Source organism: Musca domestica, unplaced genomic scaffold (genome assembly GCF_030504385.1).
Source record: "Musca domestica strain aabys unplaced genomic scaffold, Musca_domestica.polishedcontigs.V.1.1 1, whole genome shotgun sequence".
Lineage (NCBI taxonomy): Eukaryota > Metazoa > Arthropoda > Insecta > Diptera > Muscidae > Musca > Musca domestica.
In genome coordinates, this window is record NW_026712114.1 from 34,837,139 (window position 1) to 34,861,310 (window position 24,172).

Here is a 24,172-nt window from a genome sequence, read left to right on the forward strand (position 1 = left end):
ATGGAATGATTTGGTATAGGTATTTGTTTCAACTAAGAAAATTTTGAAAATAATTTTTAATCTAAAAGCCAATTTTTCAATATATATTTTTATTACACCAAAAATTTTGTTGATTATTATTTTTTTATTGGTTTCTTTGAGCGGTGGGTGTTTTTTTTTTTGTTATTATTGTTAACTGATTTTAGTTTTTATTTGTAAATAAAAAAATATTGGTGTAACTTTCAAATTGCGCACTTAATTTGTATATTAGAAAAAAATCTTATTGTATTGAGAGAAATTTTGAAATCAAAAATTGCTTTAAACCCAGCCTGTTGTTGTGGACAAAATATTTAAACAATGACTTCAATAAAACATTCAACTGAATTTTAATCAGATTTGCAAAGATGTTATTCACAATCACATATGGTATAATATTGCTCATTCAGATCATGTTTTGAAAATACATCATTTAAAATATAAAAATTAATTGCTTTGAAACCCAGCCGTATATGTTATGCTTATAAGAAAAATATTGCATATTTAAAATTGTTTTGTAAAATATAAAATATTGTAATTTATTGCAAATAATATTGAACATATAAAATAATCATGAAAAAAATAACTTAAAAAAATCAATACTTTAATACCTACAAAAATAAAGTCGCCTACCTATATATAACTATATAGATTCAAAAAAATCAATAACCTATACTTTTCAATGAGTATTTCGATAAAGGTACTGGCCTTTACTTCTCGCTTAAATTAATACAAAAATTATATGTAAACCTATTAAACAAAAGGAAGCTCTAGTGAATAATGTTTCTTTCCAAATACAGAAACAAAGAAACAACAAATATACAAACTTAAAAATTACAAAAAAAAAAAAAAATATAATTATTATAGTACATAAAACTAATAAAAATTAAAAAAAAATAAATTCGAGACGAAAGGTTTTTTTTTAGAAATAGTTTTTAAATTCAGCAACTTTTGAAAATTAAAAAAAAATATTTGAAAATGTAAGACATTTTAACCATGAACATGAACAGAAAATATGGAAAAAAAAACTTATGTGCCTGCACAAAAATCGAAAATCATTTAAAATTAAAAAAAATATATATATGAATATCGTTTGGTTTTCAGCATTTCAATTTTAAGAAAATACAAAAAATTCTTAGTTGGTCTGTTATAATATTAAGTACGCTTTTAAGTGCGATTTGGAGTTAGCATTTGGGTTTTTCTTTAGATCAGCAAAAATTCGAAGAAATTTGAAATTAAAAAAGAAAATCGTTTAAATATTTCGAAATGGGGGGTTCTTCTTCCCGTCTATTCTTTTGCTCTTTTAATTCATTAAGATTTTTGGGTTATAAAAATCGAACGGTGCCGTGGTATTTGTTGATGATGCCGTGGATGCGTTAAAATGATGTTGCTGCTGCTGTTGTTGATGTTGTTGCTGGGAGGACGGTAAGTTTGTATGCACGTTTGATGGCGAGGGACCATTGAAGCGAGGAAATCCAGTTGCAAAGAAGCCAGGATTTCTATTCATTGGCGATGTCATGGTATGAACACCAACATTGCCACGCAATAACGCAGGACCTGGTAACTGAGGTGGACCCACTGACCTGGGATTGGTAAAGTTTGAAGGACTCAACAGATTCCAGTTATTCATTAGGTGTGGCGGTGGTCTTACGGCTGCTTGCTGTTGCTGAAACACAGCCATTGAAGGTAAATGATGTATGTGATGTTGATGTTGCTGTTGTTGTTGTTGACGCAACGCATTAGCCATATTGAATTTTTTACGAAACTCATGCATATTCAACATACCATGATGGTTAGCTGAATTGCGTCTTGTGGACGTTGTTGTAGATTTACCCATCCCACTCGCAGAAGTAGTCATTGACGACCCCAACGAAGTGGTGACATTAGTATTATTTGTAGCGCAGGCATTCGATTGTCCATTGTCGCTTACCTATTCCCTGTATGGTTTGCAGTAGGAGTAACGGTGGTTCATGTGCTGTGAATAGGAGCCGGAATGTGAGAAACGTTTTAGGCACTTGGAACATTGGAAGGGCTTTTCGCCGCTATGCAAACGTTTGTGTTCCGTCAAATGATGCTTGTGCTTGAAAGCCTTGGGACAGTCCATGCACTGATAGGGACGTTGGCCGGAATGCTCATACTTATGTCTCGCCAGCGAGCTTTGTTTAGCAAATGCTTTATCACATTGATCACAAATGAAAGGCAAATCAGGATCACCGGCATGGCCATGGGTCTCGGCCTTGGCCCGCTTGGGTTTGGGTGGCATAAGTGCGGCCGCCGCTTGGGCCTGAGCGTGGGCGTATTCATCTTCATGTGATATCCGTGAATCATCATCACGCCATGAACGTTTCTCGGAGTTAGGACTTAGACTGTTGCCTCTGAAGTCGAGAGTGGGACCCATTTTAATACTGTTCATTAGCGGATGTTGACGGGCATAGTCTGCTGAGCCGGGTGTCATTTGAAATAAAGCTTCCATGGGCATAAGACTGCGCTGGGCAGCTGCCATGGCAGCGGGCATCATGTATGGAGGTAATTGAGAGAATGAAGGGAATGCAGCAGCACCACGTGGCGTTGAAGTCTGTTGGGGACCCAAGAGCGGAGCCTCAATGGGTGAGGGCGTCTGGCGCATATTGTGAGGTAAGTTGGGTGCACCATTTGCCTGCGAGGGTGCTGCAAAATAGAGAGCAGCGGCAGCAGCTGCAGCTTGAGCTTGTTGCTTGAAAACTGCTGGCACGGAGGCAGCAGAGTTGGGCGATAATGAGGTGGGCGGTGACATTTTGCGGCTTAGATTAATGGCTTCGGCCAAATCTCCAGCCACATTGGCATTTGCTGTCTGCAGTGGAGCAATACCATATAACGGAGAATGTTGCTGTTGACCATTACCGGAATTTCGTTGAGGCTTCACCGATAAATCCAATGGCAACTCTTCGGAATTTGTAACAGGTTTGCTTAAAGGAGCTTCTTCGAAATTTTGCGTTTGTCCTGTGCCAGCCATTGGTGGCAACGGGGGCAAGGGGAATGCAGCTTTCAGGTTATTGTTATTATTGTTAATGTTGTTATATTGCATTTTACGTTCACGCGAGCGATTATTTTGGAACCACACCTGTACAACGCGAGCATCAAGTTGCAAACGAGAGGCAATCAAACGGAATTCTTCACGACTCGGTCGGGAATTGATGGCATAATGTTGCTTGAGATGTTGCTGCTGTTCCTCGGTAATGGCAGTGCGAACACGGACCTTACGTTCGGCATTACTTTCCCCGCCACTGGAACAATCATTACGTGAAATTGAATCACGTTCATCCTGCTCATCTTCAACATCACTAGCAGCCATAAAGGAGCTGGAGTTTTGGGATTGGTCCAAAACTTGTTGCTGCTGCTGCTGATATTGTTGCTCCAATTCCTGTTTAATAAAGCCACATAATACCTTTTCGTGTTGTACCAATTCTGTGGGATGATTAAATTTCTTATCACAACGGCTGCAACGTAGTTCGGCAATTGAGCTATTATTCTGATCTTCGGAGGGCTTTTCCACTTCTACCGATTCCTCTTCCTTTTCAGCGATTTCTAATTGCTCTTCAGATTCTTCCAGGTTTTCCTGTTTAATTTGTGTGGTAATATTTACCGGAGATTCCGGGGCATCACGACTTTCAGTTTGTTCCTGTTTAATGGATTTGGTATTGAGTTCTGATTTTTGTGATGCCTCAAATTCTTCGTTTTCTTGTGTTTCTTGGTGAGATTCTTTAACTTCATTTTCATTTTCTTGACTGTTGATTGAGGTGTTCTGTTCGGTTTCCTTGTTATCCCCTTCGCTGGCCTCCAAATCCATTACCAATTTTGGTTCGTCCAGATTATCTTCTTCATTTAGGTCCAAAGTTTCTGAGTGTATGTCTTCTTCTTCATCGGCATTACTGCTGTTGGAAATTTTCAAATCTTTGCTATTTTCCTCTTCTTCCTCAGCCTCATCATTTTGATGGCCGAATTGTGGTGGTGGTGTTAGTGTTTGAGACTGTTGTTCGGACTCCTGATTGTTATGCTGTTGCTGCTGTCCAGCAGCAGTCAATTCCAATAAACGTTGTATACTATATGGGTGTATACGCGGATCCAATGCCATGCTATAGAATGGATTGGGGAATGATGCTAGTAGGGCAGCATTCATGGCACTATTATAATCACCATATTTGGGTAGCAAATTTGAATAGAATGGATTGGTTGGAGGGGTGCCGGCGGCAGCAGCACTTGAATCCCCAGCAAAATAGTTCATGGGATTGGTTAAGTTGTTGACAATGTTATTGGCTGCATCACTTTTACCATTTGGCGAGGATATTTTAAGACTGTTCGGTGATGCGTTGGCGGATTTCAAATGATTACGACTGTTATTGAGCTTCAGACCCATGCTAATACATTTCTTGGAGGTCATGTGCGATGAGAAGGAGCCGGAATGCGAGAAACGTTTGCCACAGTTATCACAACCAAATGGCTTTTCGCCGGAATGTATGCGCACATGTTCCTTGAGGTGATGCTTAAACTTGAAGGCCTTATCACATTGATTACACTTGAATTTGCGCAATAAAGCCGACTCATCGTGGCTAATCATGTGACGTTGCAGGCGATAGACATTGGCAAAAGCTTTGTGGCATATTTTGCAACTCTGTAACGAAAGGGGGAGAGAGAAAAGAATTTCATTAATTAAGCGGTCATTGGCTTTTAAATTGAGAAATATGTATGTGCAAAAAAATATTTATGTTATCAGTTCTGCTATTTTCTAAGTCAAAAATCCATTGAGATAACCCATGGTGCGTAAACGTATTCAATTCAATTAGGCACCTATTTAAACTTTCAAATTTCCTACTGGGCATTGTGTGAGAGAGTCATATTGCCCTCTCCCAAAGTTGTTTGCAAAATTCTTTTTCATTCAATTTGCACATTTTCTGGTGTTTGAATATTTACCAAATGGTGTCCCAATGATAATTTCAAATTCATTTTTATGAAATTCTGTTCAAAATTCCCTTTAAAAACCACATTTCTTGAACTATTTACAATGTCCGCGCTCTCGGCTGATGTTCTCTCTTCTAAACTCAATTTAACACTACTGTTGTTAAAGGTGCAATCACACTTTTGCCTTTGTAATGCAAAGGAAAAAACACAAATTTGTGTTGCTGCTTTGTTGTTGTTGTTGCTGTCGGCGACAATGATTGCTGTCATCATCGTAGCGATCATAACATTGCTGTGTTCGTTTTGTCTGTCGATTTACCGGCCGTTGGTTTTCGCTGTCTCTTAATTGTCAATTAAGCTTTGTTGGAGGTAGAGTAGATGAATGTGTACAAGTATGTAGGTATGTGCACATGTGTGTCTATGAGAAATGTACCCCACCTTGTACAACAACAACAAGTAAACATAAAGGTGGGGAATTACACAAACAACATCAATTACAACCGCAAGGTGTAAACATTACAATACTCATATCCCCCAAAAAGAGAAATAGAGCAAATGAGCGTGAGAGCGAGAATAGTGAGCAAAATAAATAAAATAGTAGCAGTTTAATGAGCACAACAACTCTAAGTGTGGGGAGAATGAAGATGTTCTGGAAAGGGAATGTTGACAACGTTCATTATCCAAACAGAAAAAATCATAAATTTATGAGAGCACAAAAAAGAAGGAAAGGTGCAATGGTTGCATATGGCAACATATGGATGTAATAACAACAAACATGGACGAAGAGAGCATTTATCTTATTAGTGATGTAAAAAATAAAGAAATGCAGGTACTCATGGGGGGCAAAGTTATTATTTATACATTTTTGGGGTGAGATATTATTGTTATTTATACCTATTTGGGGTGAGATTAATATTAAAGAAGTTCTATGGGAACTCAATTTTTTGCAAATTCTGTGTAAGTTATTTAACATGTCGATGAAAAGCTAAAGCAGAGTGAAGACGTCGACTTAGTATATTTTTACTTTAAATTTATGAAAATATAATTTTGTATTTTTTTAACATAAAAATTTCCCTGAGTTCTGTAACATTTTTAAATGAATTTCTGGCAATATTGTTAATTTTTTTTCTTTGCAATGTATTCTTTATGGTCACCCAATATGCCCATCCAAATATGCCTCCATACATTATTAATATTTTTGTGTTTATTTATTTTTCAAAATCAAAAGTTTGCATATGGTCCACTTGAAAATTGAAAACATTGTAGAGAATGATAAAAAAGAACAAACAACTCAGGATAGAGGTATATTTTACCTTTCAAATAGATAACAGCGAAAATAAATAGAACATCTGGTTAATAGTATGGGTACAACAACCTGAATCTCAAAATGATTCAGGGCCATAGATAATTGTCTTTGCAGGAAAAAAGAAACACAATAGCTACCTCCTCAACAATTTCTAAAGTGCTTAAATTAATAATTTCAATTAAAAATTGGCGCCTATTTTTTATGGAACTTTATTTACATTTTTTTTTTCAAATTATTCTATATACACAAGTGTGTTGGCATGTTTCGCATTTAAATAGAGAAGCTTTGAGAAAAAATATATATAGATGTTAATTAATTTGCTTCAATTTAAGATGGGTTACTTATACACGCTCATGCCGTGTTATATTTGCGCGGTATAGTAACCAGAAATCATGAATCACTACCGCCATTTGTATACATACTGTCAGGCAACTACGCTGCTACACTAAGATGGAATGCTGCTGCTTGTAGAAAATGAAAACATGGCTTGATTGTGGTTTTATTTCCATTTCAGTTTCATTATGGACAAAGTTCAGTATGATATATAAGTAGGTATGTATGCATGCATACAAACCTAGGCACACAACATGTGTGAGTAAACTAATACTATTTTTTTTTTTACAACAATCAAATGCTGAAATGATATATCATGACTATGGAAGAACAAATGTGTGTCTGATGGTGCTTTGTGTGCCATAAATCGAGCAGATATGACTAATATCATTAATTAGCGTTTCAGTTTTTTTGCCACGTTTAGTCATTTGAAACCTCTTGAAATTTGTAATATTTTATTGTGAATTTTTCCTTACAGGTTTTTATTAAACCAATCAAATGAAAAATGAGATCATTTTTTAAATGTTGTTTTTTTGTTTAACCATTGGAAATTGTGTATAATTAAAGTTTTTTTTTCGTTTTGAAATTTGTTTTTATTTATTTTAATTATTTTGGGTGTTTTTTCCGCACATGTTTGTTGCTTCTTCAAAATAGAAAACACATTTATTGTTATAAAAACAATGACAAACGTCAACATCGTCAATGTTTTCATGCTGTTCCATTCAATTGGGGATTTGTCAAAATATTTAGTTCTATTGAATGCTTCTGACACAATATCGCCGGATATTTTATATAGGTAAATATAACAAAAACCAAAAAGCCCACAAAAAGCCACAGCATTTTTTGAAATTAAATAGTTTTTTTTCTTTTTAGAAACTTTTAGGCATGTTTTTTCGTCTTGTAGGAAACAAAACACATTGTCAAAATAAGAAATAAACAAAAAATAATATCCGTTTCCTGTTTGTCATACCTTGTTAATAAGTAAGCTTTTACTCAAACAAAACATAAACATTTGCTGGTAGACAGGGTGGCTGCGTCCATATTAATTTCGTTCAAATGCGCCATATTTTCCAACTTAACTTGACGTGTCATTCATTGGCTACAAATGTTTCAAATTTCAACAACCACATGTATTTGTTTCCATGGTAATTTTGTGTTTTTTTTTTTTTTCTATACAAGTCATGCCCACAGATAATATAAATGGCTGACTCCAACCGGTTACCTGTTACTTCCCAGACACACACACAACAATGTCTAACAAAATGCCATCTCACCTGCTCTTTTGCAAGCCACCAATCAGAGTAACGTTATTAACGGCCCCTACTCAGTTATTGTTGCACTCATCTCCCCCAAAAAATGCAAACTCAGAGAGTTGGGAGTTTGGGGTCAATTGAGTTGTAATTAATCTCTCATTGATTAGTCTTAATTGTCATTTCCGCGAGTTAAGTTGTGTTCTTCGTCGTTTGCCATAATTCTTTTGCAAATATGAGTGTATGCATGTGTTTGTGTGCTATAATTTAATAAAACGGAACTAATTGTTAAAAAACACTTAAACTTTGTAAGAAAACTATCGGAAAAGTGCAAAGGAAGTTATTGAATTTAATTCTATTGGAAAATTGCAAAGAAAATTCACGCAAAAAAGTGCGCGTCAGTTTTCATATTTTTTGGTGTGTTGTGCGTGTGTGTTTGTTCGTGGCGTCCTTTGTGTTTTAAGAATCGAAGGAAGAAAATAATCTTTATTAATGAAAAAATTGTGTCATTTTTAGAAAAGAATTATTGAAAATGCGATTTAGATTTGTGAAAAAATGAATGTTAAAGTGAAAGAACAAAGCAAAGTTAAGCCTAACTGAACCTGTTGCGTAATTCATTTTTTTCCCCTACTCGTCCATTATTTGCTGTCGCCGAATGACATCGTCTTTAACGAATCTAAGAAGAGACAGATAAAAGGTGAAATTCGTGTCGTTTTCTAAGTATTGTTGTTTTTGTGGTTCGATAATAAAAAAAAACTCCAGTACCCCACTCATCCATTTGTTGTTGTCCCCTGATTGTTGTCATTAATGAGTCTCAAAGAGAGATTCTTGGCGCTCTTGGCTTTGTTTTCTAATTGTTGTTGTCCAGTGCATGATAATTAAGAGAAAAGACAATTGGAGTGGAGTAAGGCTCCAAACAACGGAAAGAGAAAAAAAACAAAATCAAGGAGGGAAATATCAATAGAGTTGCCATAATGGAAAACTAATTATATTTAAACCGGATGGAATCCATTGAGTTAGAAAAACGGGAAACGGAAATATAATTGGAGTTGAACTAAAGAAGTAAGAGGGAAAATAAGAAATGAGGATTAGAAGCAAATATAAAAATGTTTGAAAGTGACAAAAAATAAACAGAGAGTAGTCATGTATAGAAGTTTTTGGAACCGATCCGGTTAGTGTACAAATTGAAAATAAATAAAAAATAAAATTAATTAAATAAAACTATTTATAAATTTAGTGAAAATTGGATCGAAAGTGAAAAAACTATAAAATTGAATTGCCATAATTAAAAACATTGCTACAAATGAGAGATGTATGGGAAGTGGGAAAATCATAGTTGAATGGAGTAAATAAACATCTTTAAAATGTACTAAGAGTTGTCATATCGTGTGAAATTATATGTAACAAATGAGAAAAAATACGAGAAAATAAGAATAAATATATAGGAAAAAACAAAATATGCGTATGAAAATTGTGTGTGAAGAATAGACGGAGAAAAACCCACTTAAGAAATTTGCTGAACTTTTGAATTTGTTTACTTGAACAATGTTGTGACTCCGAGATGTAAGGACTTGGGTAAGTTATTTTAGATAATCCATGTTTTCTAATATCACAATTTTAGTATTTCTGGAAATTTCGAATTAAAAAAAAACATACGTACGAAGTTTTTGTTTTATAATTATTTAACCAAAGCCATGTTAGCTAATGTTATTAATAACAAAGCAGAGCACCACAAAATTACTTACCAATAAATGACTCATTTAAATTTCTCTACGTAGCATTTCCCACTAAAATCCCCCTTTCTTTAGAAAACAAAACGTAATTTCCAATGGCATTCTAATTGATAAGACGGTGTGATTACCTTTCTTTCTTCATAATAATATTTTGTATTTACTTTTGTTGTATAAGAATATAGTTATTAAGGGGAATATAAATAAATTACGCAGAAATATTTTTTTCTTAAACATTTGGATGTTCCCAAGAGGCGCCAAAATACTCTAATGTGAATTTAAGCCACCTTCAAACGTTTTGTTTTTCAAAAATTTCATAGCATGAGGCAACAATCTAAAGGTATTATGAATATATCATTTGAAGAAAAAATGTATTTTAGAATTTTGTGTGACACCCAGCATGGTGGCATATTTAATAGTCATAAAAGCTAACTGTCAACAGTGACACATGGTTGCCAGATTGCCCAAGATAGAAAGGCGCTTGCTGTTGTACATACACTTAAAGAAAACATGTTGGCTATGTCATTGTCTTGTTGGGGATGTCATTTTGTTTTTGTTGTTGTTTCTTTTGTTCTTTTTGGTTTTATTTCAAAATTTTTGAAATAATTAGCATTTTCAGTGGCACAAACACACATGTACTCATCATAGGGATTGACGTGTGTGTTTCTGAAAAGAGGGGTCGGTATGGTTGTTTGTTTTTTTTTTTGTACGAACATGAAGGCACCTGTTGGGATTTTTTTCCCATTGAAACGTATTTTTACTGATGACTTCTTTCAATTGTTTTTTGTTTTTTTTTTTAATTTTTATTGCAACGCAAAATAAATGCCAATTGAATTTGTTCTTCCTATTTCTATTTGTATACCTACCTTTCTAAATATTTTGTTATCAATTTCAGAGATTTTGAATTCTTGAAATATATATTTTTTTTATTTTAAACAACAAAACAACAACGACCTAATTTTGTTTTATTATTGTTTGAATTTACTATGAAAATATTAAACCTTAGATGCGTTATCACCAAGAACAAAACAAAAAAGTGGAAGCATGCTTTTTTCTAAATTCCAAACGTAAAAAGATGTGAATGAATTTCAACAATCACAAATTACGTATACTTAGTCGCGCCAACCAAACCTTATCTACCTTTTTTTGTATTAAGAAATATTCAACGTAAAAAAAGTAATAAAATGTTCAACACAAAAAAGTTGGCTACACATTGAGCTCAAAACACTCGCACACTCGCATTGGCGAGTGAGATCAATCTTGGGGGTTATCGTGGACCCCTTCGAAAATAGTCCGTGTGTGTACTTGGACACTTTCTGTCGTCAGAAGATTTTCACTTGTTTGTTACGCTTGAAAAGGTCTTGATATTTGATCAATCCATTTTTTTTTTATTTTTGTTGGTTTTGAAAACAAAAATGAGTTCCATACACTCGACCCCAAAGTTCAATAACTTTTTTTTTCGCTTTTCATATAAATGGAATAAAAATGTTGTGGTGTATCATCATCACCTATTGATTTACGTAGTATTTTGTCAAATTTTAAAAGCATTCCAATTTATATTTTTCTTTGGTGAATTGTGATTTCCCCAAACCATTGCCATGCCCGCGGTGGATTATCTTAAATTATATGGTATTTCAATATAATGAAAGGAATACCAATATTTTACTTAATTAAACACTCATAATTTTTGCGGTTTTCTGGTACGGTGGTGTGAGGAAAAATACTTTATGCATCATTTCTGTGAAATGTGAAAAATACTAAGTCGGAAATTAAATAACTTTTCATTTCAGAGAATTTATTATTTAATAACCTTAGTATAAAAATTAACTTAAAAAAGGCAAGTAGGCGTTAAGAATGATCTATAAATATTTATGAAGGCAATATAAGTCGCTCTAACGAAGGAGTAATCATTAGCGATGAAAACTAGTAGATGTTTTGACAATTAATGCAATAAAGTTTAAGCCATCGAAAGTCGTTTGTGTATTTATTTCTACCCATTTTGGTCATTATAACAAAATTGATCTCCATTAAAAACAAAAAATATATATTTAATTTTACTAGATATTTAAATTAGGTTCCATACTGTATTCTTCGATTTACCACAAATATGAAACTACAAAAAATCTTTGTGAAATATTTCGAAATTACATTTCATTTGCCATCGAAATTATTTACGATATTCATTTTGTGTCAGCAAATGAGCTGTAATATCAAAAGAGTTGAATTTTCCTATAAATTTCAACTCGATTGTTGTTGTTTTTTTTGTTCTACCCGTGGCCATCTGTCGTCCCTTCTCCAATGAAATTTTCTCATCGCAGTTTCGTTGCGTTAAATTAATTCTGTGTTTCTCGGTTAAGAAATATGTATATTGTTGTTGTAAATAATTTATTTTTTTTACCCACAAGAGCGGAAAAACGTGACGGCAACAACTAATCATTGGCACTTATCGATGGGGAAAGAAAGATGAGAAGAAGAAATCCCCAAAGGAAAAATCGTTGGAAAACCGCATAATGTGTACACTGGAAATTGGGACTCTTGGGGGATGTATCTGGTGATAGATAACACCAATGCTTGCATTTTTTTAGTTTGATGATCGTGCACATGTTTGTCTCTGTATTTTGGGGATTCATTGTCTTTTTGTAATTTATGAGGTTTTGGAAAACGCAACTCAAGTGTAATAAATGCAATTAAGATTCATGGGAGGTAATTCAATTAACAGGTGGTCATATCGAATTGAAAAAGAATTGTAAAGAAAAATTAAAAATGTTGACATATTTGGATTTAATGTTTGTGATTTTAACAAGCGGAGTGAAAGTGTTGAAGGCAATAGCTTGGAACCATATTAGCTATACGCCGACAAAATCATGGTCAATCAAGGGCGAAACAGGATCAGATTACTTGCCTCGTCTAAACGTAGTTATAAAGGATTGTGGTGCCAGAATTCATCAGCGGATTTGACATTAATTTATAATTTGACATTTTAAAGCAGAAAATGAAGCAAAGCTCTGCCCGTGTTTTCAGCCTTAGTGTCATCTTGGCTTTCTTCTCTGCAGTTAACATGAAGAATTTCAAAATTTTGAAGAAGCATCTAATTTCGTGTTAGAAGAAGTGGACACCCAGTTCTGTGGAAGCCACCTAAGCAAGCTTATAATTCAAGTCCCTCTAAAATTTTGTTTCGAGACCTTGAAGCTGTAATATATTTAGTTGTTTAATTAAAAAATGGATATATGTATGTACGTGTTATTAAAAAACTTAATATATTTCCCATGCATGACATAAATTTTCAGCTGACTCCCTTGAAAGAACTTTAAATTGCAATAATTTTAAAAATAAAGTTGCAGAGGAAAAAGTTTTTAATAATTTTGTATGCACACACTCACACAAGTTAAGTCATACATGGCTATTTTTTAAAAATTACTGGAGTTCACATGAAAATGAATTTTTTTCATTTCATGTTCCTTTTTTTGCTGCTGCTGGTCTGCTGCATACAGGGTTATATGTGCGTAAAATAAATTGCTTTTAATTTTTCACTTTACGTGGGGAAAAACGCAGTGGTAACAACAATCGTCATCATATCGTCATTGTTATTTACTGAAAAGTGAAGATGAAATGGCAATGGTTCTGGCGGGTTCAGAAAACTGCAAAAAAACCCGAGTTGACCTTTTGAAAGTTGAACTGAAGGTTTTATGTGTGTGAGCGCTCTGTGTTAAGCACTTGTAATTGTTTGTCTGTGCATTATGAGCTTTCATTTTATATACCAGTCAGCCAGCTAGCCAGCTAACCAAGCAGTCAGTCAGTCAGTCCGTCAGGTCAGCTGTCCGTAAAAGAAGACAACAGCATTTTGTTGCCTTCATTTGTTGTTGGGCCACCTAAAGTGGATGCAATTTTTCAATTTCGAAATGTAAAACTGTGAGGTTTTTTTTTTTTACCTCTGGACAGTTCTACTGGCGGCCAGTGGAGCTTGCCAATGTCCCTGCTGCTCTCCACTTTCGTCTGTTTATCTTCTTGAATATTTTGCTACTGTGTGGCCTTTACAATTTGAAGTAGTTAAATGAAAGTAGGAGGCGATGCTTGCTTGTGCACACAAAGGTAACAAATGGCTTCAATGGTTAAAAATTGTTTAAATAAAAGATAAAAAACCATCATCACAAATGCGCAGTTAAACAAATATTTAATTGTTGCAAGCTCAATGCTACATAGTGATGGAGTACGGACAGTGGGGCAAGTTATAAAGCGCTAGAAATTCGATTGTATGCATGACCAGAAAGGTAAAAGGTCCCACTGTCCTCAATTGTTGGAAAAAAAAAACCAACTGAAATGAACATTGACTGAGTGAATGATTTGTTTGTGTTAATGTTGTTGGCTTTTACTTCCACATAACCTTTCCAGAAAAAAAAAGAAACGAAAAAAACAGAGTTGACCAATAATTTATGGCCAGTCATTTGGTCAGCAATTATATTGTGTATGGGCAAAGAGTTTGACCTTTTTGCTCAAACGCAGAATTGCAACGTTTAAAGAGAATAACTTTTTTTTTCACTGTTATACAAAATAATTTCCAAATGTTCTCAAACTGAGAGGTGGTATATTATTTTCAAGGTTTGAAATTTTGTTTTTTTTTTTTTTTTAAGTTTTAAAACCAAATATTTTAACATAGTTTAAAGCCAATCATATGTGTTACCATTTAAGTATTTATTCATCTGTCCATTTGTTGCTCGTCTCTCTGTCTGTCGTCACGCCTCAGTCCAGTGGTGTTGACCATTTAAAATGATGGTCAACAGACCTATCAACGAACATCAACAGTTAAAAATGTTTAACTGTAAATAAAAGTCCCCATTATTGCCGATACACACACACTTGCATACATTTTAACATTGCAAACAAAATTTATCCAGCATTTTGTATTTTTTGCTCATCCATCCACTGGCCGATTTTATACGCCTGAACCGCATCCGCACCCTTGGCGGGCGACCTTTTTCACCATCACATGGTGGTCAAGTGGGTGATGCCAAATCCATGTGGTGAATGGCATTTGAAGGCGGCATAGCTGCTGTTGATACTATTCATTTATTTGACCTATGAATGTTGGCTTTTGCAGACTTTACTTCTTGCTGTCCACTCTCGGCTTCAGTTGAATTCCCTGGCTTTTTTTGTCTGCCGCTGCATTGCAATGTTGAAAATGTCACCACATAGTGGTTAGCCATATACTTTATATGGCAAGCGAAATGTTGATGGCTATAGAGCCCGTTTATATAGTAAATATATCACATGTGCGTTTTAACTGGATTTAAATAGGCGCGCAACAGAGCGTAATTTTTTCCAGTTGCTTTTGTTGTTCAACCTCATAATTTGCTTTAATTTTTATTTTGTATCAAGAATGAAAATCCAACAAAGCTTAATACCGAATGTGTGGGTGTATGTTGTTTTTTTTTTATTCGTGCAAATAGTTAATAAGTTTTAAACGCGATTAATCTGTGCAACCCGCCAAAAGCTATAACATATGCCACTATTTGCATAATTAATTGGTTTTCACACATAATTGTATTATTGTGTCCACTGGTGGCCGATGTTGGTTAACAAATTGCCAAACAATACCATAAAACTGTTCACAGGTTCATTTATGATTTTATTGTAACGAAAACAAAAAATGAAATAATTTGTAGAAAATGTAGCAAATTAATTACTATTATTGTTGTATTCATAGATAGTCTTGGCTTGGATGTTATAGGTATTGGCAATGGGGATTGGCATGGACATTTAAAGGAATTCCGATTAAATTCATTTAAACTTATTGAAATTAGGTACCAAAAAAACAATTATAGAAAAATATATTTAAAATTCGACAGGGCGCATTTTTTATATAGTGAGCCAACGTTTTTTTTAAAATCGTTAATAAAAAACACGGAAAATGCAAAGAATACAGGGTGATATGAAAAAATTGCAACCAACCTCAGACTGATGTCATTTCTAAGCCACTCGTCCGACAGCTGTTAAAATTATTCCAGTGACAGCACATTATTCAATTCGGCAAATATTAAGTCCAACAGGACTCAGCACCATCGCACTCAGCACAGGCCACCCAAGAATGGTAACAAAATGAGGTTCCTCGCTTCATTTCAAGCGCACAATGGCCACCAAAATCTCTGTGTCTGGAGTATTTTGGAAAGCAAGGTTGGCACTAAAAAATACCAAAGTTTCGATCACCTCAAGCAAGCGCTTCGCCGGGAATGGGCCAAAATACCGCAGAGCAATATTCGGGCAACGTGTGACGGTTTCATTGGCCGTTTGTAGGCCATAATTCGTGCCAAAGGTGACCAATTCGAACAAATCTAAACTTATTCTAAAATTTGATGCTATTTCCGACATTTTTTGCTTTCGTTCAATAAAATTAAAAAAAAATGTAAAAATTATGTAATTTGACTTTATGCCAATTTTTTATCTCATCCCGTAATGCCAGACCGAATCGCAGCATAGACTTATGTCTTCTAAAAATATATATTTAAGATTGGCTAGTTTTTGTTCATATTGGGCGCCATTTTTTCCTAACGGGTCCAAGATTTTTTTTTGAATCCTTATCTTAAAGAAATACAAATGCATTCCAAGGAATAATGACAGATTTAATCACAACGTAGGCGTATGCCTCTTGTTTTGAAAAATAACTCCAGAATTGCCCACAACAAGTGCATTTCCGTTCGTAGTGAAATTATCAAGAGAATAATAAAAATCCTAAACGTTAGATGGTTGTTGTACTAAATTCTAATACAACAACCCAGCCATTCTTTTATAGTAAATACGGTGGAATGGGGGCCTATCATAAATGGGTTCGCCGAGTGGGCAAGATATCATTTTCTCCGTTGTGTTGTTTCAAAACACAAGTTTTTACTGAGTTTTTTTTTATCTGTCCGTCATAAGTTTCAATTGTTGTCTTGTGATGAGTGCTACACCACCACTACACAACCATTCCACATAACAACGAGTAACTGGAACTGATAAGATTTCTTATTACAACTACCTAGGCATGGTTGGAGAGACAACACAAAAAAAAAAGAACCCAAATAACCAACCAACATGAAATGCCACGCTTATAATAGTTTTCATGTTGTTGTTGTTATTTTTTGTTTACTGATAAGAAGGTAAAAACTTTTTTCTTCATCTTCTCTAAGAAATGGCGTCTTGGGCCATCATAAAAAGAAATATATAAATATATATAAAGATGAAAATTATGACCCTCGTCCAAATGATGTTAGTTGGTACATTTCAGTAAGGTGCTTGCTTGACACTATCACAAAAACATAAATTATAATTTTACTCACACAGCTCTCACACCCCTGTCCCATGAATGGATGAAAGAAGTATGGGTCACTTGTATTATTACCCCGCCTCCCTTTGCCTACTATCATGGCCATAAATTCATTTCTAATGTGTGGTTCGTTTTTTTTTTTCTTTGTTTTGCTAGAAGTCATTTTTTCCTGCTACAATATATGAAGTAATCTTCACAGATTGTTTACTTAAAAAAAAAAGAACGCCAAGATATGAAATGCATGTTTTACTTCCTGTGTTAGAGGGTGTTAGGACAAAGGGAGGAGAGAAATGTACGTAAAAAAAGATTTCATCAGGCAACTAACATTCTACCTTTGGCAATGATGATATTTGGTTTTGTTCCTCAAGTCTCGAGGGCAGTTTAGCAATATTTATCCATACAATCATCCCATACATATATGTATGTGATGCCAAAAAGTTAGACATTTGATTTTATGCAAAGTATGGCCTGGAGTAAAAATTAGGGGGCGTCTACAAACCATGAAAATAAAAAAAATGAAACGAAAACGGAAACTAAAACTAATATTGCCAAAATGTTTTATAAACGTGGCTAGTGTTCTCTTGTAGGCCAAGGGAAAAAAGGGCAAATCCGAGAAGGTTGTATAAAAGGTAGTATTTTCTCAATGATTTTAAAAGATGAAATAACCATCCAACATTTCGCTACCTTCACAAAATTCAATTATTTAAAAATGGATTTCGTAATTTTTATAATAAATCCTCAAAACTAGTAACGTTTACAGGATAGTCCATTTCTAAGCCACTCGTCCGACAGCTGTTAAAATTATTCCAGTGACAGATCATTATATTGCATATCATTCGGAAAATATTGAAAAATGAGTTCGGGGTAAAGCCATTGAAATTCCAAAAAATGCAAGAATTTACAACACAACAGAAAAAAATAGACTCAAAAGAGCTAAATAGTTGCTTCGCTTGGCCGAAAGTGGTGAACTGCCAAATTTGATTTTCTCCGATGAGAGCTGAAAATGCGCATCTTCGGTTGGCAACCAAACTCAAGCGCAGGCCATGGTCGCTCTCCGCTCGTATTAATCGACCATAGCATCAGAATAAACGCCGAATATTATCGCGAAAATATTCTGGAGGATGTATTAAAGCCATGGGCACGCAACAATTTTAGCCGCAGACCTTGGACATTCCAACAGAACTCAGCGCGTGCCACCCAAGAATGGTTACAAGATTAGGTTCCTTGCTTCATTTCTAGAGCACAATGGTCATCAAAATCTTCCGATACCAACCCGTTGGACTATTGTGTCTGAATTATTTTGGAAAGCAATTTTGGCACTAAAAAATACCAAAGTGTCGATCACCTCAAGCAAGCGCTTCGCCGGGAATGGGCAAAAATACCGCAGTGCCACATTCGGGCAACGTGTGACGGTTTCATTGGCCGTTTGAAGGCCATAATTCGTTCCAAAGGTGACCAATTCGAACAAATCTAAACTTATTCTAAAATTTGATGCAATTTCCGATATTTTTTGTTTTCATTCAAAAAATTAAAAGAAAAAAAATGTAAAAATTATGGCGTTTGACTTTATTGCAGTTCTTTTTTTATCTAACCCTGTATATATAACATATTTGCCATTAAAGTTATAATTATAACCAAATTGAGATTCCACGTTCCCCTAACCTCAAATCTGACAAGAAAAAAATTTCCCCTTTTTGAACCGGAAATACCATAAATATTTCTTTGATTTTTCGTTCTCAGCCAACCAGACTGATGATTTTCATTCATGGCTTGCTCGATTAATCAAGCAAAGTATACAATAACTTCAATCAAATCATTTTTGTTTTGCTTGTTTGTTATGACTCAAAAGTCACAAGTCAATTTTGTGTGTGTGTGTGGCTTAATGGCCGAACACATTTCACATGGGAAAGCCACAAGAAGCCATTTTTAAACAGCATTCCAATCGAAACAACGAACCAGCTCAGCTTCTTGAGGTACACACTTAAATGCTAAACAAAGCTTACGCTTTGTTCTCAATTCTCGGTAGATGGCCACAATTTGTACTATAGTACAAAGATCACACTTAAGATTAAATAAAAAAAGAAATGAAAGGAAAATAAAAAGTACAAGGTATAAAATCTCATTGCAGAGGAGTGGGCGACTGCTGGACGGATGTTGAGAGTTAAACCTTTGTGGTTTGGTTTTAAAAATAACAAAAAATAAAATCTCTACGTTTGCGGTTTTTTTTATAAATAACGAGATAGTTGTTTCTTGATATGAATCACTGAAAGAAATCGCAGATTTTCAAGCCTACTTTACATTATATTGGCTATTTTAACCTTTAATGGAGAGAAAAAAAGAATTCCCGGGGATCATGTTGGCCTTATCAAATTACATCTTCTTTAAGCTGTACTTCTTTAGTTGTTCCTCATTTTTTTCGAAAACTCTAAACAAAGTAAACTCATTGTATGTTTTTGATGATCAGGGAATTCATATTTTTTCAATTCCCCTCCCCTCCACTTCATATTCCCTTTTCTTCATATTTTATGACTTTGAGTTACGAGCTCATTTTTTCAAGTGTTCTTTAAGCATTTTCTTATTTAACGTATCATTAACACTTGCCGTCATTATTCTTTTTACCATTAAAATATTGTAACAATTGGCTGGTTTTGCCCCCTTCCCAATTTTTGTTGAAAAAAAAATGAAAAAAAGAAAAAATCATCTACTTACTTGATTAACACCATTCAGCGACTGTGGCGATTGCGCATTGGGTGAATGCATTAGTTCATGTTTCTCCAGTTCATGACGTGTCTGAAACAATGCCGTACAGTGCATACACTGATACGGTGGACTTATACTGCTGGCTGCCGAATTGTTATCACTGCCACCACAGGAACCGGGACTGGAGGTGGAACGCATTGTATCCATGGTTGCGTTATCGACGAACGACGAAGAATGTTGCTGACCGGCGGCGACCAATGCATGATGTGGATGATGATGATGATGATGTGTAGGCAGATTGTGATGACCATTGAAGCCACCTAATAAATGGGATGTGGGTGAAGTATTGCCAGAATTTTGTTGTTGGTGTTGCTGCTGCTGCATGGCCAGGGCAGCCATGAATTGGGCGGCAGCTGCTGGATGCAAATTGTGAGGCAAATGACTGGCAAAGGGAGATGTAGATAAATCTCCTAGTCCATTGGTGGTGTTATGCTGTTGCTGGTGTCCACCAACTACTGAGGGTGGTGGTGTATTGGGGGCGGAAGGATTGTTATGATGGCTGGGTGTGTCATTAATACTATTGTTATTCTTTTCTTGACTATTGTTATTGTTGTTATTGAACATTTTCGATTCACTTGAACTTTGATTACTGTCATCACTGTCGACGGTATTTGTGTTTGCTGCGACATTTTCGCCAGTCGTTTGATTCAAGTGCTCACGATCAGCTGGCGGACTGGGATAGGAGGGTTCAATATTAAGTTTGTCATGTGGATGTTGGCTGGCAATGTGATCGCGCAGGGACTGAAATGAAGAGAAAAAAAAAATAATGTGGATTGAATGACAAGCTGCAAATATTCGGAATGATTTGAAATCTATATCTTTACAAGAATTTTTAAATATAGGCAATGATAAATTGTTTGAAATAAAAAGTAACACAGCTGAAATAGTTAAATAGAATCCTTCTTTACGGATTTTTTTCCATTTAAGCAGCACATTAAAAAAATGGCAAATAGATTCGGGCAATTAAGTTCACTAGGCGGATAGGCTTCCACAATTCCTTTTCTGAAGAGGAAGTTGTAGATCCAAATGAACTAAAGGAACAATTTGAATAAAAGAAAGGGAATACAGTTCCCATAGTTGTTTTCAGTGAATATTTATATTGAATTGGGCAAAAAGATCGTTTGAAAATGAATTTGAGAACTTAAGAATAACATCTCGAATTGACAATAAAAAATAAACCAAAATCTACCTTTTTGATACAAAAAATCAATAATTCGGTCAATATGCTTAATCTGGAAATTCGAAAACAATTTAAAAGAAGCTATTCCAATGCTTTCTGAAATCATTGTTTTTTTTTTATAAATTTAATAAAACTAAATGTGTTTATAAGAACCTAAACTGATACTAATCAAGTTACTTATAACCGTATATATATCTATTTAAATTTCCATTTCAAAACCAATATGGAAATACTTACCTCAAAGCCATTTAATCTCACATGGCACTGTGGACATGTAACCATAAAGTCCGTCTGTTGTGGTGTTGGCGAAGTGGCGCCCAACGATGAAGCTGGGGCACCATTGGAGTTTTCATCATCGACAGTGGTGCTGCCGGCACTACTGCTTTTTGACTGATGATGATGATGTAATGTGGAGGTCAATGAAGGAACTGTAAGTAGAAAGAAAAAGGAAGATAAAAATCATTAATTAAACGAAGAATTTCATGGAAATGTTCATTATTACAATGGCTGAGGTGGGGGGAGGGGCGTCAGAAGAAGGAAAAAAAAAACTTTAGTTAATCAAAATAAATTGGCCATTTCGATAAAAGAAACACCATTTCTTTGGCTGATTGGGGGATTTTTTAAGGTATACACAAAGTTTTTTTTTTTTCTCCAAATCTAGTCTGCACTGGCGATGATCTCATTTTGAGTTCTGCTTAAACAAGGCGTAGGAAACTCGACAACAAAGCAAGTTGTTGTTGGACTCAATTGTTGACTTCATTTTTTTTTTCTAAATGTTCATGTTGTTGTTGTGAACAAAAGGTCTTCCAAGATCACCATGTTGAATTCCACCATATTCCTGTTTTTTGTTATTGTTGCTTTATTGTACGCACAGAAATATTGCGGCCTGTTCACCAAAGAAGGTGAGACAAAAGCAAAACTCAAAAGAAATGATAACTATAGACACACACATACACAACTCTTCAAGTCAAGCTGGGCATTACTTATGACGGAACACTCACTGACTGACTCGGTAGGAGCGGAAGGTGGTCGACGAGTAGGTAGGACGAAAGCCAACCGCATAAAGAGACCTGCCAAGTCATGGTGAGGCATATAAGAAAGTGTAAAAAAAAACAATCTCAAGATGGTTGTTGGTTGGTTGGCTGACTTGATTGCACTCTCCTCCTGCTCCTCCTTCATCTGTAATTTTGAACGGTAAACAACAAAAAAAAAAATGGAGTTGATTATAACAACAAAAATAAAAAAGTGAGACCTTATCTGTGTGCGCGCCTGCCTTTGTATTGCTGCAGAGTACAGTTGCTTGATTACTGCTGCAAAGAACGAGCGTATGACGGCAAACGGTGACTACAAATGTGCGATTTAGTAACGGGTGATTGTTAACATTAATTTCAATTGAAGCAAAGGAGATTGTGTGTAACAGTTTTTTTTTTTCAGTTCAGTTCTGTTCCATTCATTTTGGATGTGAGCGACCGGCACTTCAGTCAGCGAACTTTTGTTTGTAAAAGGAACAGAAAAAAAAATCGAACCAAAGGCTGGCATTAAATTGCTCTCCCTTCCCCCTCTCTCTCGTCATCATCCTGATCAAATGTCATTTGATGATCACAGCATATAGGTACCTTAATTTACCTCAATTAACAATAAATAAAAAAGCCGGCATACAGCAGGCTGCTGAGTGCCGTATTGAATTTTTCTGCGCCTGCCCTTTTACTGTACGCTGGCGATATTAAAGCATACAGTTACATGCGGGCGGGCGTGCGCACATGCAACATATTGCCTGACATGGCACGACGAGAAATACATATTTTATATGGGTTCTCTGTGTGTATACCTTGATTGTGTTACAGCCAGACAGACATGCGTGACCGTTGCAAATTTACTAGGCATTTAATATATTTTTTTATTTTATTTCACTTTTATTGAACAGAATTAATTCCTCCATAAAATTTCTTCCATAATTGTTTTTATGGACGACCATCGAATTGAAAAATAAGAAGTTAGGTTAGGTACATTGTGCTTGGTGTGATGGGAAAGAATTAGAGAAATCAATTAAAGGGAGTTAAGTTCAAAGAGTCAAAACTATGCGGGCTCTAAATGGAAGCAAAATATAAATTGAAAATAGGAGGTGTATCACTGCTAGGTTTTGAAGAAAAGAAAAAAAACACGTGAAAATGCAGACAATAAAATGTGAATAATTCCATTTAAATTTGTTATTCTTTTGTTTATTTGTTGATTTATTTGGCCAATTATGCCAAATCAATTTGTATCCATGAAAAGTAAGAAACACGAAAATTTAATAGATTTTAATTGACTTAGTAGTCTACGTTTTCTCTCTTCTTGCAAAATACAGATGAAATGGCCCTTAACAAAAACAAAAAAAAAAAAAAAAAAAAAACGGAAAAAACGCCGAACACGTTGACATATCAATAATAGCCAGCGAAAAAAATTTCAAATTAATTTTAATAAAGACATAAAGCTATAATAAATATTTGGACATTGAGCGAATTCTAAATGGCGGTAAATTTATGGGAATTTCTAATTTTTATTTAGAGAAGCCAAGCAAAAATCTATAGAATTTAAGCCTCTTTCTACAATACACTTATGCGCAAAATAATAGAAATAAATCACGTAAAAATATGGAAGTTTCGTCAAATTTGATTAATTTTATAAACTAAAGTATTAAGAGATTATAGTGTTGCAGGGACATCATATTCCTATTGTTGCAATAGTCTTTAAAATCATTTTCCACATTTGAAAATTTTGGAGTTTCGCACAAATTATTTTTCAAAAAGATTATAGTGTTGCAGGAACATCATATTCCCATTGTTGCAATAGTCTTTAAAATCATTTTCCAAATTTGAAAATTTTGGAGTTTCGCACAAATTATTTTTCAATTGTTTCTTGTATCTTCCAAATTGTATTGTATTGAAAGGGATTTACATACATATATTTTTATGGTAGCCTTTTCTTCACACAGGCCTATATGTTTTACTGTGTTAAGTAAATTGTTTGCCAATAGGATTTTCTTTGTTTTTTTTTTACACTTTATCTCTCACATGTAAAAATATCTCGTTTTGCTACTCGCCCCCTCCTGGCCAAAGAAAATCGAAAAAAAAAAACAAAACAATATAAAATCAAGTAGATGATGTTGTCCAAAAAATAAGAATGGAATTGCTTTCGAAACAGTTGTAAAACTGAAAATTGCATGGAATGTTTTTTGAGTTTCAATTGCAAATGAACAAAAAAAAAAAAAAACATTGAATATCCAAAAAAGAAAGCCAAAGCCAAGCCAACATACGCCAAACATATGCAAAAATACCTTTTGGGTAAAAATTTGTGGGCCCCCATAGCCCCCGAATAAATGCTGGGCAG

General features: G+C 34.7%; 1 protein-coding gene across 1 annotated transcript in view; it reads right to left on the reverse strand.

The window, feature by feature from the left end:
* Positions 1–1,938: 1,938 nt before the first annotated feature.
* LOC101898105 (zinc finger protein 1) overlaps positions 1,939–24,172 on the reverse strand; it is a 40,324-nt gene continuing 18,090 nt past the window's right edge. Inside the window, exons 2-4 of the mRNA XM_005190675.4 lie at positions 21,041–21,231; positions 19,573–20,364; positions 1,939–4,663 (exon numbers count right to left, since the gene is read on the reverse strand). Of these exons, the coding sequence (XP_005190732.1) occupies positions 1,946–4,663; positions 19,573–20,364; positions 21,041–21,231 (3,701 nt within the window). The 3' untranslated portion in view covers positions 1,939–1,945. The remainder of the gene's footprint in view (positions 4,664–19,572; positions 20,365–21,040; positions 21,232–24,172) is intronic.